Below are 19,019 nucleotides of genomic sequence, written 5' to 3'. Positions count from 1 at the left end.
CCTAATAAAACGGCTGTCAGGAAGTAAGCCAATGCTCTTTGAGGTAAAGTAGTCCGGAAATGCAGGTCCCCTAATTAGAAATGGTGCCACCCACGCCTCTTCACCCTTCCAACATCTTCCTAGAAAAGAGCACCGCGAAGCCCCTCCCATATCCGCACTGCTGAAGGACGTCGTCCACGCCCAGACCGGTAGTGACTTGTTCTCTATTCCCCGCCCACAGTGACCATAGAATTGCGGCGGTGGCTTCGCCCTGGTTGCTGTTGCATTGGACTCTCTAGCCTACCCGGACTCGTTGAAACTGAGGGCGGTCTACAAGTCCTGCCACTCTATGGTTAGTCTTCTTGGGTTGCTGTCAGTGACGTACTTCCGGCGTCTTGCGGTCCGGCGAACATTTTCCTCCTTCTCAAAGTCACTTTGAGCGCCTGGGTGCGGAGCTTGGGTGAGTGTGGCCGGCGTTGGACGGTGAGACGTGGGTTGTTCAGCGGGAACGGGGAAAGCGCTCAGGGCCTTCCGGTTTGCGGTATCACAGAGCCGGGCGCGCTGGACGCCGTGCGGCAGCTCCGAGCTAGGCCCATTCATGCTCCCTGTACCCCCAGGCTTTCCGCGGGGAAGCGCTGCACTTAACCGTCCTTCGTGTGAGGAAATGATCGTTAACCCCTGAGCTGTTGTTCAATCTCAGATCAGTGTTAAACTCTAGTCCTCGAAGGCTGCGAACTGGTGGACTCTTAAGGATAACCCTAATGAATGTGTAAGAAAGAGATGGGCATCTTAACATCTGTCGGCTGTATGTTCAATAGGAATATCCTAAAATCCAGACTGGTTTATGACCTAAGAGGGCTAAGCGTTGGATGCCCCTGTTCTAGAATTGCTTTTTCAGTATAGAATAAGTAGGAAACTGCGGACCTTAAGTGCTGCACGCTGGTTGGGTTTTCAACACTAAATATGCATAAAGTGCATTCTGGACATCTTGAAAACCTGACTGATTTCTGCCATTGAAGGACTTGAGTTGTCTACCCCTGCTATAGAAGGTTTCTTGTATGTAATATGCCTTTGAGGTATGTACACCTCTCCAGTATATATATATATATATATATATATATATATATATATATATATATATATCCCGAATACAGTCCTGTGCCTCATAAATCCAAAATGCACTATCTCAAGTTCCCTTGCTACGAGTTTAAGGCCATTTCTTTTCACTCTTACCAAATGAAAACAGAAATAATTAATACGAACATAAGTTACTATACCAAAGGTCCATCAAGCCCAGCAACCTGTTTCCAAAAGTGTCCAATCCAGTTTACAAGTACCTGGCAAATACCCAAACATTAAATATATCCCATGCTACTAATAGCAGTGGCTGTTCCCTGTCACTATTCTCTTATAAATGCAAATGCACAATAAAATGACTGGGCAAAAAAAAGATCAAACTTGGCTTAAAAGTCAAAGTTATGTTGCATCTTTTATTATAAAGAAGATTGACAAGAAGAGGCAGTTTAGAGAAGAAAAAGCAATGTAAGAATGTGCATTATAATATTTTCTATACTAATTATATGGTCAAATAAAGCATATTGCTTAACTAAGTATGTAAAAGTGATTCATGGTTTAATTAAATAGAATGTGCATAAAACCCTCAATCTCATATGACACATGAATAAAATGTAAAATTCATTTAAGCTGCAAGCAACATTTCTCTGTTCTAGCCCTGATTCAGTTTAACAACATGCTGGGTGCCTGCAAGCTTGAAGGAGATCAGTGTAGCTACATTATTTATATTCCACTTTTCAGGCACTTCAAAGCAGATTACATTTAGGTACTGTAGGTATTTCCTTATCCCAGAGAGTTACAATCTAAGATTTTATGTTTTAGTTTTGCACATTTAGTGTTAATTTGCCCCTTTAAGGAACAGTCCATATTTGAAACATTGTATATCAAATATTAGGTGAAAAACATGAATTACTCGAGGTCCTAGCCAGTCTTATTTTTAGAATATCCACAATTAATATGCATGAAAGGCATTCACTGTGGATATCCTGAAAACCAGACTGGGGCTACCTGGAGTAGTAAGTCACTTACATGCACACGCCCCCCAAAAAAAACCTTTGTGGGGAAAAAGCACGAATGTTAAATATTCCGATTAAAGTTATTTTTATTGATCAACTGAAAATCTAAATTTCCTAGCATGTAGACAGATGGACTCAGGACCAGTGGGTTATGCTCCCCTGCCAGCAGATGGAGGCGGAGCAAGCTGACCCCAGGCCTACCAATATTCTCTGTCTCCAGCAGTTGGTGGACATGCATCTCCCTATGGGGATTGCTGTGAATTTTGGAAGGAGAATTTTAAATTGTGAAATGAGTCCTGCTTGTGCAGCCGAAAGGCAGCGGAGCGGGTGCAGGAGGCTGAGCGCGGTGGTGACAGCACATGTCCTCTTCTCCCCCCTCACAGCCGGAGACTGTCTCTGTAGTCAGCCAATAAGTGCTGAGCTCTGGTAAGTTGTTTTTCTGTTGTTTTTTTTTCTTTTTTTTTGTGTTTGTTTTTTTCTTATAATTTTTTCTATTGAACTTTTTTACAGAAAAGCACAAATTATAGTACAAGGAAAACTTGTGTACAGCTTGGAAGATGGGGAAATTCCTCCTGGTTTGGAGCCGTATCGAACAGCTTTTTTACGGCCCTAATTTCCCAGACCTTGAAGATGCTGGGAGTGCCTGGGTCAGATTCTTATGTCTGAGCTGAAGAAGAATCCCATCTTGGTTTTCTTGCATAAAGCCTCTTGCTTTTTTCCTGTTATGGATGCCGTTCAAGAATTGATTGATCTTGAATGGGATGCCCCGGAGGCAAGTTTCAAAGGGGCTCAGGCATTGGAAGGCCTATACCCAGTGGTGAGAGAGCATTTGCTTTTTCCCAGAGGGGATGCGCTTGTCTGTGCTGTCTCTAAGCAGGCGACTATCCCTGTGGAGGGAGAAGTGGCCTTGAAGGATGTTCTTTATAGGCAGATTGAAACTATTTTTTAGCCTTTGATGCAGTGGCAATGACCTTACAAATTGCTTCCTGTTGGGCTCTTGTGGCAAGTTCTTGCCTGCTTCTCTCTCAGGAGGAGGATGATTCGGGGGGGGGGGGGGGGGGGGGGGGGTGGGGGTGAATTCCAGAGCAGTTATGGAACCCGCGGCCGACTTTTTGGCAGACATGGGCTGTGATTTGGTCCATATCTTAGCTTCGGTGGTGGCGACGGCAAGAAGTCAGCTATGGTTACGGAATTGGGAAGCTGATGCAGCCTCCAAAACTAATCTCACTAAAATGCTCTCTAAAGGCTTGCTCTCGTTTGGAAGCGAGTTGGAAAAGCTGGCCAGTAAGTGGGGCGAATCTCCAGTTACCCGGTTACCAGAGGATAAGAAGCAATTGCAGCGCCCCGTTTCTGTGAGGGGGCATCTTAGAGGCTCCAAGCATTTTCATCCCTACGGGAACCCGGCCTTTCAGAGGACTCTGCTTTTTGGTAGGTCTCAGTCCTTTCGTTCCCAACAGTCCAGGAGAGGAGCGGGCTCGGCTAGTGGATCGTCCCGAGCTTCCCAATGAAGGTTTGTCGACGCACCTTCGGGTGGCAGAGATAGGGGGACATCTCTCTCTCTCTTTTATCAAAGGTGGGTCGAGATCACATCAGGCCTATGGGTCCTGAAATTGATATGGGAAGGCTATGCACTGGAATATCGTAGCTTTCCTCGGGACATGTTCATGGTGTCTCCTTGCCACTCCCTGCAGAAAAAGCAGGCACTGGAGTCTATGCTTCAATGACTCCTCCGGCTGAGGGCTGTGGTTCCCGTGCTTACGTCTCAGGAAAGTACAGGGCGCTATTCCATCTATTTTGTTGTGCCCAAGAAGGAAGGTTCCTTTCATCCTATTCTGGACCTCAAGAGTTTCAGCCACCGTCGTGGGTTATTCATTTTTGCATGGAAACCTTGTGCTCTGTGATAATGCCTTGCAGGTGGGAGAGTTTGACCGCCCTCAATCTGTCAGAAGCCTACCTTCATATTCCCATCCGTTTGAAGCACCAGTGTTTTCTGCGCTTTGCAGTGCTAGGTTGCTATTATCAATTCCAGGCACTGCTATCACAGTCTGGCCTTTGAAAGGACTAGCCCAAAGAAGCACGGTTACTCAAAGGCAGTGAATGACACTGCTACGAACATGCAAGTTCTCCACATCCCTGTCTTACATACGGATCTGGAGAGTATTCGAGGCCTGGTGTGAGGACCGTGGGATTCTCCTGCGGACGGCTAAAGTTCCCATGATCCTGGAGTTCCTACAGGACGGTAGGAACTCACCATACCCCTCGAACTCCACTCTTCATCAAGGCCAACCAGATCTGCATACAGAGGCTCCCTCCAGGTGCCCCCTAGCAAATCCGCTATACACAACTCCATTGAAAAATGAGCACTATCAACCGCTGGACCGTATCACTGGAATTCTCTCCCCCCAGATCTACGCCAGGAACAATGTCATCTCACCTTCAGAAAAAAATTGAAAACCTGGCTGTTCGCCCAAGCATATTGCTGAAGAAAATTACGGTAACCTGCACGGACCACCACCCCTCGGTTGCGTCCTCTTTCCGCCTCACAAAGGAACTATTATGCTAGAACTGCTCACTCAAATAACTTGTTAAATCTGCACCTCTGTTAACCGTATATGTTTTTACTATTTAAGCAATTGCTCTCTGCTTATTTTTGCTTTGCTCTCCAGTTAGAAATTGTTTAATCTATCCCTCTTCTTCAAAAGGCCTTGTTTTAAATTCCTTGTTTTAATGTAACTTTCGCTTTCTGTGTTAATTGTTTTTTTCCCCCTAGACTTGGTCTTGAGCATCGGTATATTAAAAGAATTTAAATAAATAAATGGTATGACGAAGGGGTTGTCTCTCAACTCCCTCTTCATCCAAGTTGCCAAGCTGGCCTGCTTCAGAGCCGAAGTGGATGGTATCAAGCCAGGAACCTATCCAGATGTCTCCTGCTCCCTGAAAGGGGTTTAACAACTCCGACCACCTCTAAAGTGGCCAGTGCCTCTATGGAATCTCAATCTAGTATTAGACTTTCTAGCGGGGCTTCCTTCAGACCAAGACGTGGTCTGTCACAAAGACGACATTCTTGGTGACAATATGTTCAGCTCATCGCATTTCCAAACTACAGGCACTATCCTGTTGGGAACCGTTCCTTAGCTTCATGCCTGGAACCCTCAACTGCGCACTGTCCCCTCCTCCTTACCAAAAGGGGTTTTCCCAGTTTCACTTGAACTGAACCATCTCGTTACCACCTCCAGATGAATATAAGGACTCCGAAGACTCACGCCTTTGTCACCAGCTAAACATCCGCAGACTCCTAGTCCGATACCAGGAAAGATCGGAACCTGTGCACAAAACGGACCACCTGTTCGTTCTTCACAGCAGGAAGAAACAAGGGGAAGCGGCCTCACCGACGACCGTAGTCCGCTGGATTGAAGAAGTAATCAAGGCAGCCTACACAGAGGCAGGGAAGCCCCCACCTCTACAAGTTAAGGCTCATTCTAGGAGGGCCCAGGCAGTATCCTGGGCGGAAACCAAGCCGCTGTTGACTGCCAACATCTGTCGAGTGGCGACGCAGTCCTCCATACACACCTTTTCCATGTTCTACCGCTTGGAAGTGCAGGTCCAGGAGGATACAGCCTTGCAAGGGCAGTACTAAGTGGGCCATGGGCAGCCTCCCACCCTGGCAGGGAGTAGCTTTTGTACATCCCATTGGTCCTGAGTCCATCTGGCTACACGCTAGGAAATGGAGAAATTACTTACCTGATAATTTCATTTTTCTTAGTGTAAACAGATGGACTCAGCATCCCACCCACGGCTGCTCTGGAGAACGAGAACCTCAGATAACAAACCTCGAGATTAAGCAAATACGGATAAGCCACAGCCTACCTCTTGTTCAGGAGACCCATAGTTGGTCTGGTGTCGGCGTTAATTGGTTGAGTACACTGGCGGTCTCCAGTTTGGAAATCAGTTGAACCAGTTCATGTTTAATCAAGTTATTTAAACAAACATATATCCACAATGGCTTTTCAAGGAGAATACTGAAGAGCCAAGCTTGCTGCACGGGTATATGTAGAGTGAAATCTGATTCTGCCTCCCATCTGCTATCAGGAGAGCACAATACCCATTGGTCCTGAGTCCATCTGTCTACACTAAGGAAAACGAAATTATCAGGTAAGTGATTTCTCCATTTGTAAACTGTAATGTGTCATTTCCTGGGTCTGGACACCCTCCATAAGATGCAGATCTGTCTCATGCATATTCTTGTGAATATCCTAAAATTCTGAGTGGCTAGGGGTATCCTGAGGACTGGGTTGAGAACCCCTACTTTCGTGATTTCTCTAGTCCTTTGTTTTTCTGATTTGGACTCTAGATCATGAATGGCACAACGAATGTGCGTGGAATATATTTGGATACAATGAAGGCAGTGCATGCAAATCTTATTCACATTCATTGTGGATATCCTGAATACGAGGCCTGTTTGGCTCTCGAGGACCGGAGTTGGCCACCCCTGACCCAAATTACCCATTTGCGTTCTTTTCTAGCCCTGCCTTTCTGTGATTCTTGAGTAGTTTGGTCCTATAGCTCTAGATGTCAAACAGGCCAGGTTGAGGCAGTCTGTTTTGGGATTTACTCCATTGTATGCACAGAGATGTAGTTCCTGTTGATTTACCCAAGAAAATCAGAACTACATAGTGGGATAAAACCAGGACAAACTCAGCTCGTCCACTTTGACATGGAGCAAGTCCCCCTGCTGTACTTGTGGTGATTTTTTAAAATAATCCTCTTGTTTTGTAACCATAACATATTATTTTATGTACGTAAATTTGGAGCAACCCTGAACTTTAGAGGGCACAGGTAAGAAATAAATAGGAACTTGGGTAGTCACATCTCTGGGGTCCTATGGCTAATAACCTGAAGGCATATTTTTTTTTGCTTCACTTTCAAGTCGGGGTGGTTCTTTGCAGGTTGTCATATCTTTATACTGGACTGGCTTGCCGGTGGTTGAAAGGTGGTGTTTGTGCATGAAATTTGAAGACTGCATAGACCCATCAGTCAGCTGTCATAGGCAACATTTCTGGATTGGTTTTGTATTGCTCTAGCAAAAGATATCACAACCGAGACAAAATCCACTTTCTCCATGACCAGTATAGGCGCTATCACTTTGTAATGAAGTCAGGTTCAGCTCTCTTGGGTGCTAAATTCTATTTTGTCATACACAATGGGAGCATTTGAAATTGGTCAGAATTTTTTATTTTTTTTTTTAGAAATCCAGTTTTGTTGGAAATCCAAAAGAATGCAAGCGCTGAAATTGCTTCAGAAACTGTAACATTTTTGCATTTTTAAAAAATTGTATTCTTTCTTATTCATCCAATCATATCCATAGTGAAATAAAATACATTCTTTACCATTTTCTTTTGAAAGAAAACATGGCAGAGGGCATGAAGGCCAAGATTAAGAACTACCGAACAGCCCCTTTTGATGCCCGCTTTCCGAATCAGAATCAGACGCGGAACTGCTTTCAGAATTACCTGGGTGAGGCACCTGCGGCGATGACCGTCTGCATTCCTGGGGTCCCTTTCCTGGACACCAGATCCCTGTGGGATACAGCAGTCTCGCACATCGCGTAGCTGCTCCTGGTGTGGATGTGCTGGCTGTATGTATCGGCCAAGTGGAACCACGTGCGCAGTTCAGTAACCCGGGAGAAATGGTGTCCCATTCTCCTGCTTACATAGCAAATGATGGTAGATAAGGACCAGTTTGCCCAGTTGTCTTCTGTACTGGTTTTCTACCATTTGGGTAAATAAGCATATAAATTCTCACATTTAAACCAGTACTTGTTCCACCCATGTCTTTTATCCGACTTCTCGACCCCGTGTCCACCACTGTCTACCATATATGTCCCAAGCATGGTTATTAATGTTGGGGTTATAATCAGGATTGCTCCATGCAGTTTACATCGGCCTTATTGGAAACCAAACGAAATCTTGACTCCAAGTTGTATGTTTAGCCAAAAAATGATGCAAGGTAGAGAAGAAATTCTGGTGTATTTAGTACTTAAGCTGATTGCTCAGTGGACCTCAGTGTAAGAGCCTGAAATTAGATGCCAGTTTCTCCTTGTGGTAGTTTTGGGCAATATGGAAATATGTTGTACTGAGACTTTCCTATCTGAGGTGTATTTCTTATTTCATAGATTTTTACCGGTGTGAGCAAACTCTGAGTGCAAGAGGACAGGACACTAGCCTGTGCCAGTGGTACCATCGTGTGTACAAATCCTTGTGTCCCACATCTTGGGTATGTAAGAGAACCAGACGGCTTGGGGGTTGGGTTCTAATCAGAGACTGTATCAATATAAGGCACTGGGCGGGGTTGTAATCTTAATAGAAAGCAGTGCCCGCCTGCCCCTTTCCAGGGCCGTGATTTATACATGCCTGTCAGATTTTTTTTTTGTCTCCTGCTCTGTTGGGCTGGCAGCACCGTGACCCTTCATTCACAAGTACACGGGATTTTCCCCATAAATTAACCCTCTCCCCCCCCACAACTCAGCACGGCCACCTCAGTGGCAGTCCTTGGGCAATCGCCACAAGCTGTGTCTCCTTCTCAGACCTGGCACCTTGTCACCCAGTAGGGTGTGGCTGTCGGGCAGGGCTGACCCTGGGGGTGGGGGCCTCCCTGAGATTGAAGAGCGAGGAGGGGGGGATGGCTCTCCAGGACATTCTGCCGTCGCATGGAGGCGATGTTTGCACCCCCTGCCAGGAAATGGCAGACCCCCTCTCCCCAGAACTTTTTATTTAACAAGTCTCATACCAATGTTTCTATGCACACAAACTAATACATCTTGTCTCCAGACAAAAAAGGTGCACAGCAACCATGAAGTATGGATAGGAAGACGTAAGGCATGAAGCAACACCCAAATGCAGTATTCAGCCGTCTTGCCAGGCTGTATAATATTTCCACTTAACGGTCCCAAATACCATCATATTTAGACTTCTGACCCTTCGGGAGTTAGCCTCGTCTTTCAGTACCAGCGATATCTCTAGTTTGTGCCCTCCAGTAATTATGCCTGGGTTAAATGTCCGTGTGGTAGCGATTTTGTAAATTGGGCAGCCAAGAGCAGCTGGGACACCAACTCCCTGTGTCTAACACACACTGGATCCTGTCCATCTGTCCAAAGCACTCGAGGCTCTCCCCGATAATCTCTGCTGACCAAAATTAACTCCGGGGCCCTTCCACCACATATGCAAGCATGTGCCTAATGCACCACGTCCCCTCGGGGGAAGTTATGTTATTGGACAGAAGACCACCATCCTCCAACGTGCCCGTCCTTACACTAGAAGATAAGACAACCAAAATAAATCTAGCGAACAACACCCGAGAGTTAGGAATCATCATCTGACGGTGAACTTAACTTCAAAAAGCACATTTCCAATAAATTGAGAAGGGTACAACAAATGTCTAACCCTCAGACGATTGAAACCACTATTGACCCAATATGATTTCAGAATAGTATGACAATCGTTAATAGTTTTGAGTACAGACTACTGTACTTCTCTCCACGATTCGCCCATTGCACGTTTTACAAAACGCAGCAGCTAGGATACCGACAGGAATAAAAAATATGCGACCTTATAACGCCAACTCTGATATCTTTGCACTGGCTCCCAATTAAGAATCGTATAGAATTCAAAACTATGTGCATCTTACATAAAAAATCATTTATGGGTAACAAATAGACTGGCTGAATGCTGCCATTCGCCTTTATACACCACAAAGAAATCTAGATCTGCAAATAAAGGCTTACTAACCACCCCTTCAGTGCACTCAGCACATTTAAGTCAAGGCAGAGAGAGAGCCATTTCACTCGCAAGTCCCAAACTCTGGAATTAAGGCTGCACCCAAACATGAAAACATTAAAAAAAAAAAAAACAGATCTAAAGACCTGGCTATTTAGCAAAGCCTATCAAGACCATGATTAATATAAGATCCAGCAATTCATTTTTTATTGCTTTTTATTTCCTAATTTTAATGGAATTTTTGTGATTTGTTTTTTCTACTTTATTTTACTTGCATACTTATTATTTGATCCTACGTTTAATTTTTGTACTGTTTGATCAAATTTTATTTTATATTTTTATCTTATTGTGTTTCCATTAATTGGGGATACCATCACAATGGTTTACATAAACGACGGTATATAAAATCTATAAATAAATAATCTTAGGGAGTTGGGCTCTTCAAAAAAATGTACTAGGGCCAAGTGTTGAAATTTCAGAGCCTAAGAAATGGGCAGCTCCAAGGTGCTTAGTTACCTAACTTAGGGGCCTAAATCCAGGCAAATGAATTGCAGCCCTAAATTTTAGCAATTTAAATGTAGGCGAATTTTGAACTGAAAACGTTGCTTCCTAAATTCAGCTTAAAAGTAGTGTATTTTAAGAACATAAGAAAATGCCATACTGGGTCAGACCAAGGGTCCATCAAGCCCAGCATCCTGTTTCCAACAGAGGCCAATCCAGGCCATAAGAACCTGGCAATTACCCAAACACTAAGAAGATCCCATGTAACCATTGCTAATGGCAGTGGCTATTCTCTAAGTGAACCTAATAGCAGGTAATGGACTTCTCCTCCAAGAACTTATCCAATCCTTTTTTAAACACAGCTACACTAACTGCACTAACCACATCCTCTGGCAACAAATTCCAGAGTGAAAATGCATCCCTTTGTTGGAGAGTGATGTTACTCCTTGTTCTGAATGAATAAACAGATGCTGCAGTCAGAAATCTATTAAGAGCGAAAGCAAGCTGAACATGCACTTAGCAGAGATTAGAATTCCCAACTGAGTGCAAAACTAAGCAGACTTTGTTTGGCAAACCAGTTTCTCAGCATTTTGAAAAAACTGCTGCTGAGACTATGACTAAAAGGCAGCGTTGCAGGCAATTGCACAGCAATGGTAGGCTCAGGGTGTGATGGAAGGCAGCTGCCAAGCAAACCAGTAGGGGCTGAGGATACATCTCTAGGAAGGTGCTCCTCCAGCCTGAGGATCTGTGACGATAGCACAAGCAGTCTGTACATAAAACTTTATTTTCCACAACTTCAGCCGCATTTACTTTCAGTATTCACTTTGTGCAGGAGCTGCCTTCTGCAGTCCCAGGGCCTCGCTGTTCCCAACTAGGCCCAAACTCTTCTTTGCTTTCTGTGGACCCACCCAGTGAGCTATTTCTGTTTTTAAGGGATGGCAGAGTCTGCTGAGGGGAGAAAAAAAGGGAAAAAGACAAATTGAATGCAATACATAAAAATAGATTTGAATATATAAATATTAAAAACTCTAAATCTGCAGTAAAAGTAGAGTTCATATCTCTTTGCTCAGGATGAATCAGAAGCAACACCACTGGAACCCTGTAATTTTCTCTTCTGGCCACTAGATGTCAGCAGCAGTACTGGCAGTGTGCCCAGAATAAGTCTTTGACTTGCTGCTGCTATATAATTAGCATGCCACAGGAAGATTGGTTCTTATCTGAGGTGCTACAGGAACGAAAATTAGCAGGTCAGTCCAGACTCCTGGGTTTTGCCTCCTTTCCAGCAGATGGAGACAGAGAAAATTTCATAGGCTTTGCCTCTTAATTCCGGTGGGCACTAGGGCATCAACCCCTTCCGCTCTGTTGTTGGCTGAGAAAATCCGCTTGCACGTTGTCGGACCCCCCCGCTATGTGTGACGCCGCTATCAAGGCCAGATGCTGTTCTGCCCAGGACATCAGCATCTCTGCTTCCAGAGCAACCGCTCGACTCGTGATCCCTTCCTGGCGGTTGATCTAGGCCACCGTCGTCACATTGTCGGACAGGACTCACAGAAAGGGAAGAAACCTCTCCAGCACCACTCTCGTCTCTAGGCAATTGATGAACCAAGTCGCTTTCTCCACAGACCATTGGCCCTGCACAGCCCGGGACTTACACACAGCCCCCCAACTGGTGAGACTGGTATCAGTAGTCACTACCATCCATTGAGGCACCTCGAGGTCCACCCCACGGCACAAATAGTCCTGGCCAAGCCACCACAAAAGACTGGACCTGGCGAACTCTGTAAGTGGTAGCGGAAGATGAAACTGATCTGAAATCGGATCCAGATAGCAACACCGCCAGTAGAGGTTGCATTTGAGCAAATGCCCACGGGACCCGCTCCAGAGTCGAGGCCATGGAACAGAGGGACCTGCAACAGGCTCCAAACTTGCGCCTGCAGCTTGACAATCTGCTCCTCTGTGAGAAAGATCTTGCCCACGTGGGTATCGAAGCGTGTGCCCAAAAACCTCAGAACCTGTGAAGGAGAAAGGTGGGTCTGGGCCAGGTTCACAACCCAGCCCAAGGATCTCAAGCAGTGCAAGAGCACTCTCACCAGATGTCTGCAAAGGTCCTCCGATTTCGCTCTGATGAGCCAGTGGATGAACCAGCACCCCCTCCTTTCTGAGGGCGGCCTCGACCATTACCTTGGTGAAAGTCCTCAGAGCAGTGGCTAGATCGAACGGAAGAGCGCAAAACTGAAAATGCCTCCTGAGGATCATGAATCTGAAGTACTTCTGATGATCCCGGCGGATCCCAATGTGTAAATATGCTTCCGTCAGATCCAGGGAAAGCCAAGAGCTCCTTGCTTCACACTGCTGCTAGGACAAACCTGAGAGTCTCCATCCGGAAATGAAGCTTATCCATTGCCCTACTCCCTTTAAGGCCGGTCTCCGGAGTGTCCCACTCCCTGACCATCCTATGGAAAGGGAGAGCCCTGGCCAGGCCCCGTAAACCAGCCATGACCAGATCCACCATGTCCTGGTCCAGCTCCTCCTGTGGCACGGCTGTTCTTAACTCCGCCAGGACATGCGGTATCATAGGAGCCAGCTCCTCCCTTTGAACCAGGCAAACAACCTTAGGATCACCCCCCTCCTTTGGCTGGAATCTTCCCACTTTCTTCCTCCTGATCTTGACCACTGTTGGGCGGAGGGACATCGTGAGGACCATCCCCTGGTCGGACTCCTCGGAGGAAAGGTCAGCTGTGGCACTCTGCCCGTCTGGACCTCTGACCTTACGGATCCTTGTTAGCACCTGGAGCCTCTGACCACCTGGGCACCTTTTTAGGTGGGCCCTCAGAAGGCCTGCACCTGGGGGAAGCAGCTCCTCGTGTGCTTGCTGACCAGATATGCTTTATGCATGAAGAGGATAAAGTCTGGAGAAAAGGGAGAAGGGCCATAAAAATCCCCCTGACTGCTCCTCTAGTGCCCCCCCCCCCCCCCCCCCCGGGCCTCAGTGGGGCTAGAACCAGCTGGCGACAGTGCTGGCGGGAGATCCCCCTCCCCCTGCCGCGCTCTCCTCTGCAACCGCAAAAGTTTTCAAAATGGCCACCGCTCCCACGCTTAGTGGGAAAGGCTCGGTTATTTCTTCTAAAGCAGCCAGCGATCTCCCAGGCCCACGCTGCTTAAACAATGCGGCCACACTCTCTCCCACAAGGTACCTTCCCCACTGTAGAGGCAGCGGGAGCATCGGCCAGCCTTGGAGAGCCGTGACAGAAAAAGAATCACTTTTTTTTTTTTTAAACTTTACTAGCAAAAAGATAAAGTTTACTTTTCCAAAAGAAGGGTGGCAGAGGCTTCTCACAATCCTTGCTGAAGAAGAGGGAACTGGACTGCCAGCTTTTGCCCCCAGCATGACTGAAAGAGCAATTTAAGGTCCCCAACCCTTGCTCGTCCTATCCTACTACCAGGAGAAAGTCTCAAAATGTTCCAAAATATCCTAGTCCCCTTTGTCATAGGTTTTGCACCACCTCCATCTGCTGGAGACAGAGAAATTCTGAGGAGAGATGCAGGTGGCAAACCAGATTAAGACAAACCCCAGGAGCCTGGACTGATGTGGGTTCGTGCAGGGAATGTAAAACGAATGTGCTACCTCCCTGCTGCAGAATTGTGTGCATAATGCGGAAAACAGTTTCTTGCTCCCATGGTGCTGGCAGAGATACCGCGCTGCCTATTGGAGCGTTTTCATCCAGTCAGATTCCCACAAGCACAAAGGAGGTCCAATCAGCATCGTTGTGGGGGGAGGGAGGGGCTATAGAATGAAACTCGAAAATAAGGGAGCAACAGTAAGCACATAGCCAGTATTGCTGTTGCCATCTAATGGTACGAACAGAGAACAGCAATCTAGTTTTTCCCTCTGTGGCCTCTGCCACCTGTTGATTTTATTTATTAACACATTTATAATCCACCTTTTCAGTCCTTTATACAAGAAGTAGTCAAAAAAAACAAACGCCTACTCCAGATGGGGCACTGATGGCTTGCAGGACCTTCACTGGGTCCTTGTGCTGGAGAGGTGCCACTTTTTGAGATGTACCCAGAGCCCTGCTGGTTGATTAGCAGGGATGGCTTTCAGCAGAGTTGTTGCCTCCTTTTCCTTGTGCTAGACCAATTCATTAATCTTGATTTGCCTGTTCCTCAGCTGCTGCTTATGACTTTGCTCTTTTGCATAAACGGGGAGTAGTCTGAGGCCCTTGCCAATAGTCTCTGTCTCCTGCAGACAAAGGGAGCTGGACTTATTGCTTACTCCCAGAGTTGGGGCACGGCCCTCCCCTGGTTAGTTTACCAAGCTCATGAGACTGCAGCCTTTCAGGTTTGATTTTCCTGGCACAGCTGCCTCAGTTTTCCTTGGTTGTAGGTGCCTAGGGCCTTGGATCCTTGCTTCAAGGGACTGAGGATATGCACTAGGAGGGACCTGGCCTTTTCCAAAATTGGGCCTTGAGGTCTCTCCCTACCCCTCTCTAGTTCATTATCTGCCTCCCTCCCCCAGAGCTGCTGCCTTTTCTTTGTGCTCCAGGGCTTGGCTGAATAAAATATAGTCAAAAAAAAAAAATTGGCTTATTGGGTGAGAGAGCGCTTTAGCAGGCCACAACAGGACAGCCACAAATCAAAGAGAATTATTTTTCACTCAGCGCATAGTTAAGCTCTGGATTTCATTGCCAGAGGATGTGGTTACAGCAGTTAGTGTAATTGGGTTTAAAAAAGGTCTGGATAAGTTCCTAGAGGATAAATCCATAAACTGCTATGACGGTAATTAATAAGCAATAGTAACTTGTAATCTGTCTAATGTTTGGGTACTTGCCAGGTTCTTGTGGCCTGGATTGGCCTCTGTTGGAAACAGGATGCTGGGCTTGATGGACCCTTGGTCTGACCCAGTATGGCAGGTTCTTTGTTCACATCAAGGAATGGCACTAGCTACTGGGGATGTGCATTCATTGGTCTGTTCGTTTTGGTTACGTGCGCGAATCTCACAGAGAAGGTAGGTGTGCAAAACTGGATGGCATGCACGCATGTAGGTGGCTGCCTACACGCGTGCATGCCATCAGTTTTGTGGGCCTACCTTCCATTCGTCAGATATGCGCACCCAGCCAAAATGAATGGACCAATGAATGCTCACCCCTAATAGCCACCACACAAGCGCGCTTCCCCGGAGGTGGCGAGTAAACCAAGGGTGGGGAGCGCAGGAGGAGGAGGAGTAGGGTGGATTGCAACATGCCACGCTGAAGAGGGGGTCTTAGTAGGCCTTAACAACAACAATAGTACTGTGGATTACAAAAAAACCACACTGTGGGCGCTGGAACGGCTCTTATCACCATCTTCCAGGCAGCTTTGAATATAGCAAACACCAAGGCAGACGACCTGTGCGAAGACGAAGCCCCATCCTTCAGGTCTTTTGCCTTTCATGAGACCTTTAAAACGGATGGTACTGACAGAATGGGACTCCCCTCAGAGTGGACTCAGAGGTGGCAGGGTGATGGGGAAATTGTACCCCCACCCTGCAGATGTGAAGAATAAGATTCTGTGGGTCTTAAGGATTGGATATGCTCATGGTAGCTGTGGCCCATAAAACCACCTTAAAAGATTCTCAGGCTAGGAAGATAGCGGCAGCCTTAAAGCAGGCCTTCTGCACGGGGGCCATGGCAATTCAGCAGGGGCCCTCCCTAAGCTGGGTTCAGAAATTTCCAGAAAGACAGGAAGTAGTCGGCAGATAAATTGTATAATCTGGTGAGGTTATCGTCCAGGTCTGTAGCATTTGGGGTAGCATAGAGACGACTGCTGGGCATCAGGCTCTGTATCCAAGGCATGCCTGTGTAAGCTTTCCTTTAAGGGAGGACTCTTACTTATCAAGGAGATGGAGGAGCTGGTGAAGGACTTGGGCAAAACCAAGCTACAAAGGCATCCAGAGGATAGAGGATGTGTGAACATATACAGGGCCTGTGAAGCATCATAAGGGCAAGGAGGAAGGGGTGGCAGCCTTGCACATTTAGAGAGATATTCCAGTCCTTTCGTGGGATTAACCTGCCTGCAGCTACCGGTAGTAGCCATTCTGCACTGTGATATATCGTGGGCCCATCAACTAATAAGGCCAGGCAGCGATCATCTAGCTGCTTGTTTCTTGGAGGGGGGGGCCATATTTCAGTGGACCAAGGCTTCCTGAATATGTTTGCCATAACTTTAAAATGAGTTTTGTTTCCCTCATGTTTAGCAGGGCAATGACGTTTCCTTGCAAAGGTTATGGGACTTGGAAGCAGTACTTCCAATCCTGCCCTTAGGAAGTGGGTGGAGGGCCAAGGAAGGGCAGGACTGCTTGGCCCTATACAAAGGTCAAGAAGAAGGAGCAGGGACATAAGGGTGTCTCAAGGCAGATTGAGGATCCTCTACGCTGTCAAGACAACAATAAGAAAAGTCGTGTGGCATCAGTGGATCATCCCCATTGGGAATCGGAGTAAAGACTGCCCTAGGGGATTCGGCTGCAGTCATACAGACCCATCTATTGGAAAGGCTGGGTTGACAAGTAAGCCAGGCAGGTCTAGGGCCACCCAGCATGGCCTCACTAGCTCCAGAGGCCAGCCCAGTCCAGTAGGGAACATAGTAGGCTCCTCAGACTCAAGGTCAGAGTCATACAAATAGCTAAGGGCTCTCTCTTCCTTCTCGTTTTCTCTCTATGTTCCCTCTTTGCTCTCCTCTGAGGTGGGGATGAACTCGAGGAATCAAAAATGTTTTTATAAGATACCCAGAAGGGCACACTGGAGGGGTTTTTTTTTCACCAGTTGCTCTTGCAGGATGCTAGTGGCAAGGGCCTCTGACCACTCCCTCCTCTATAGAAAAGAACGAAGTCACAAGGGGGAGTGTGACCTGTTTTCCGGCAGCTGAGGAACAGAGAAATCCCAAAGGTAATGGACTGGTCTAACAGGACTTAAGGAAAGAAAATTCTCAGCTAAGAAAAATGTTATCGTGCCCATCACGGTAGGATCTCCTGCACCAGCACGCAAAGCGGTATAAAAACCATGAAATGAGTTATCTTCTTTTATAAAAGGAGTTTCCATCGTAGTGTGCCACAAGGGAATCTCAGGCATGCTGTCTGCCCAGAGAACATGGAGATGGGTCATAGCTGCCAGTAGCCAAGTCTCCGTCCCTCTCTTCTCCTGTATTGTCTCTGCAGTCAGCAGGGAGCAGCACATGTTACTTGCTGCCAACTTCCTCCGAAAGTCAGGACTGTGAGGGGGTGGCAAGTTTTATAAGCCCGCAGGGACCCCCGTGCAGTTTGAACTTCAGAGAGAGCCAGCACAAGAGGCAGCAGCAGACGAAAAGCTTGAAGGTGTGGCCGGGGGGGTAGGATGGGAAGTGGTGATTCCAGGAGGGGAGGGAAGGGAAAAGAAAGTGGTGGTGCCAGGAGGAGGTGATGATGTGCCATGACAAAAAGACAAGGGTTGGGAAGCATTGTTTTATAATATCCAGCAATGGCCTCTCCTGCCCCTGGCCTCTTTTATTACTGTAATGTCCCTGTGCTGCTCCTCCTACGTGGGCGTGCTTTTCTGCTGATTGTTTTCTCTGCTTATTCCTCCTTGTCCCACAGGTAGCACGTTGGGATGAACAGCGAGAGCTGGGGACTTTCCCGGGAAAGATCTAGTCGGCCAGGGCTCTGCTCATGTTGTGCGCTGCCTGCTTCCTGCAAGTTGACTCCGGGACAGCGTTCAGGATCCTTAAAAGTTGAATGTTCATGGTTTCATGTTTTCTCTGCCTCCTGTAGTGCTGCCAGAATGGCCCCAATGTAAAACCATCTAATGCGGAGGCTGTTGTACAGAGGGGGGGCTATCTCTGACCCTTGAGATTTTACAAGTAAAACGTCTGGCGTCAATCAGCTTTTTTTCTCAGTCTCTCATTCCTGGCAGCGGGGGATAAATTTGATGCATGGGAGAGGGGGTGAACCACCATAATAGAGGTGAGAGAGTTTATCAGATTTAACCCATGTTTGGGGAAAAATAAATCTCCTGTGGAAGTTTGGTTAAATGTATTTACCTCAGGTTTAGAAAAATACTTTTTTCTCATCCCTAAATGCTGCCTTGAGGTGATTGAAAATAACTGTGGATCAACTTCTATCTGATAAGTGACACCATTCCTTAATCAATATCTCCCAAAACTGCCACTTTGCTCTTCTTGCTAAATGAGATTAAAATTGTGCCTGTCTCTGAGATTCTGATGATGATCAGCACAGCTGCACCTCCCCCCAGCTTCCTTACTCAGAATGGTGGGAGAGAGGTAACAGGAGGAGCTGTCAAAAGTTTAATGCTAACATCTGCCCGGCAGATGAACTAAAGGCAAAATGGCAAAGGGGAGTCTTGATCATTAGGTGCCCGTTAAATAAAGTTGCAGAACCAGCCAAGTTTGCTTTTTCAGGTTTGATTTGAGGTGCGCTGGGAGGCCTGAGTGTGGCTGCCAGCATAATATGCAGGAGGCAATGGAATTGGGAAGATTCTTCCTTGAAAAGATGAGCACGAGACCAGGGGTGGGCGAGCCCATGGGCCAAAACCAGCCCACAGGACCTTTTATTCTACTTGGAATAAACAGCAAGACTGGCCTGCCATCCAGGAGCTCCACAGCTCTCATCCTCATCAAAACCCAGGCATTGCAGATCTTTGTTGACATG

General features: G+C 46.8%; 1 protein-coding gene across 2 annotated transcripts; it reads left to right on the top strand.

The window, feature by feature from the left end:
* The first annotated feature begins 283 nt into the window (after positions 1–283).
* On the top strand, positions 284–18,235 carry LOC115075916 (cytochrome c oxidase subunit 6B1). Of its 2 annotated transcripts, none has more exons than XM_029576864.1 (4): positions 284–439; positions 7,473–7,583; positions 8,242–8,342; positions 17,949–18,235. In XM_029576864.1, the coding sequence occupies exons 2-4, from the start codon at positions 7,478–7,480 to the stop codon at positions 18,000–18,002; spliced, it is 261 nt and encodes an 86-aa protein (XP_029432724.1). In that variant the 5' UTR covers positions 284–439; positions 7,473–7,477; the 3' UTR covers positions 18,003–18,235. The 2 variants fall into 2 exon arrangements, with proteins under 2 accessions (XP_029432724.1, XP_029432725.1); XM_029576865.1 differs by having other exon boundaries at positions 355–462.
* Positions 18,236–19,019: the final 784 nt, after the last annotated feature.

Source organism: Rhinatrema bivittatum, chromosome 14 (genome assembly GCF_901001135.1).
Source record: "Rhinatrema bivittatum chromosome 14, aRhiBiv1.1, whole genome shotgun sequence".
NCBI classification, from domain to species: domain Eukaryota; kingdom Metazoa; phylum Chordata; class Amphibia; order Gymnophiona; family Rhinatrematidae; genus Rhinatrema; species Rhinatrema bivittatum.
The sequence above is the reverse complement of the archived record's forward strand: the minus strand, read 5'-3'. Positions and strand labels throughout refer to the sequence as shown.

What these genes read in the sequence shown, in the direction of transcription:
- LOC115075916 (XM_029576864.1), top strand. Translation starts at nt 7,478, where the DNA reads ATGGCAGAGGGCATGAAGGCCAAGATTAAGAACTACCGAACAGCCCCT. An exon ending in CTGCTTTCAGAATTACCTGG is followed by an intron (nt 7,584 to 8,241) that starts GTGAGGCACCTG and finishes CTTATTTCATAG; the next exon opens with ATTTTTACCGGTGTGAGCAA. An exon ending in CCTTGTGTCCCACATCTTGG is followed by an intron (nt 8,343 to 17,948) that starts GTATGTAAGAGA and finishes CTTGTCCCACAG; the next exon opens with GTAGCACGTTGGGATGAACA.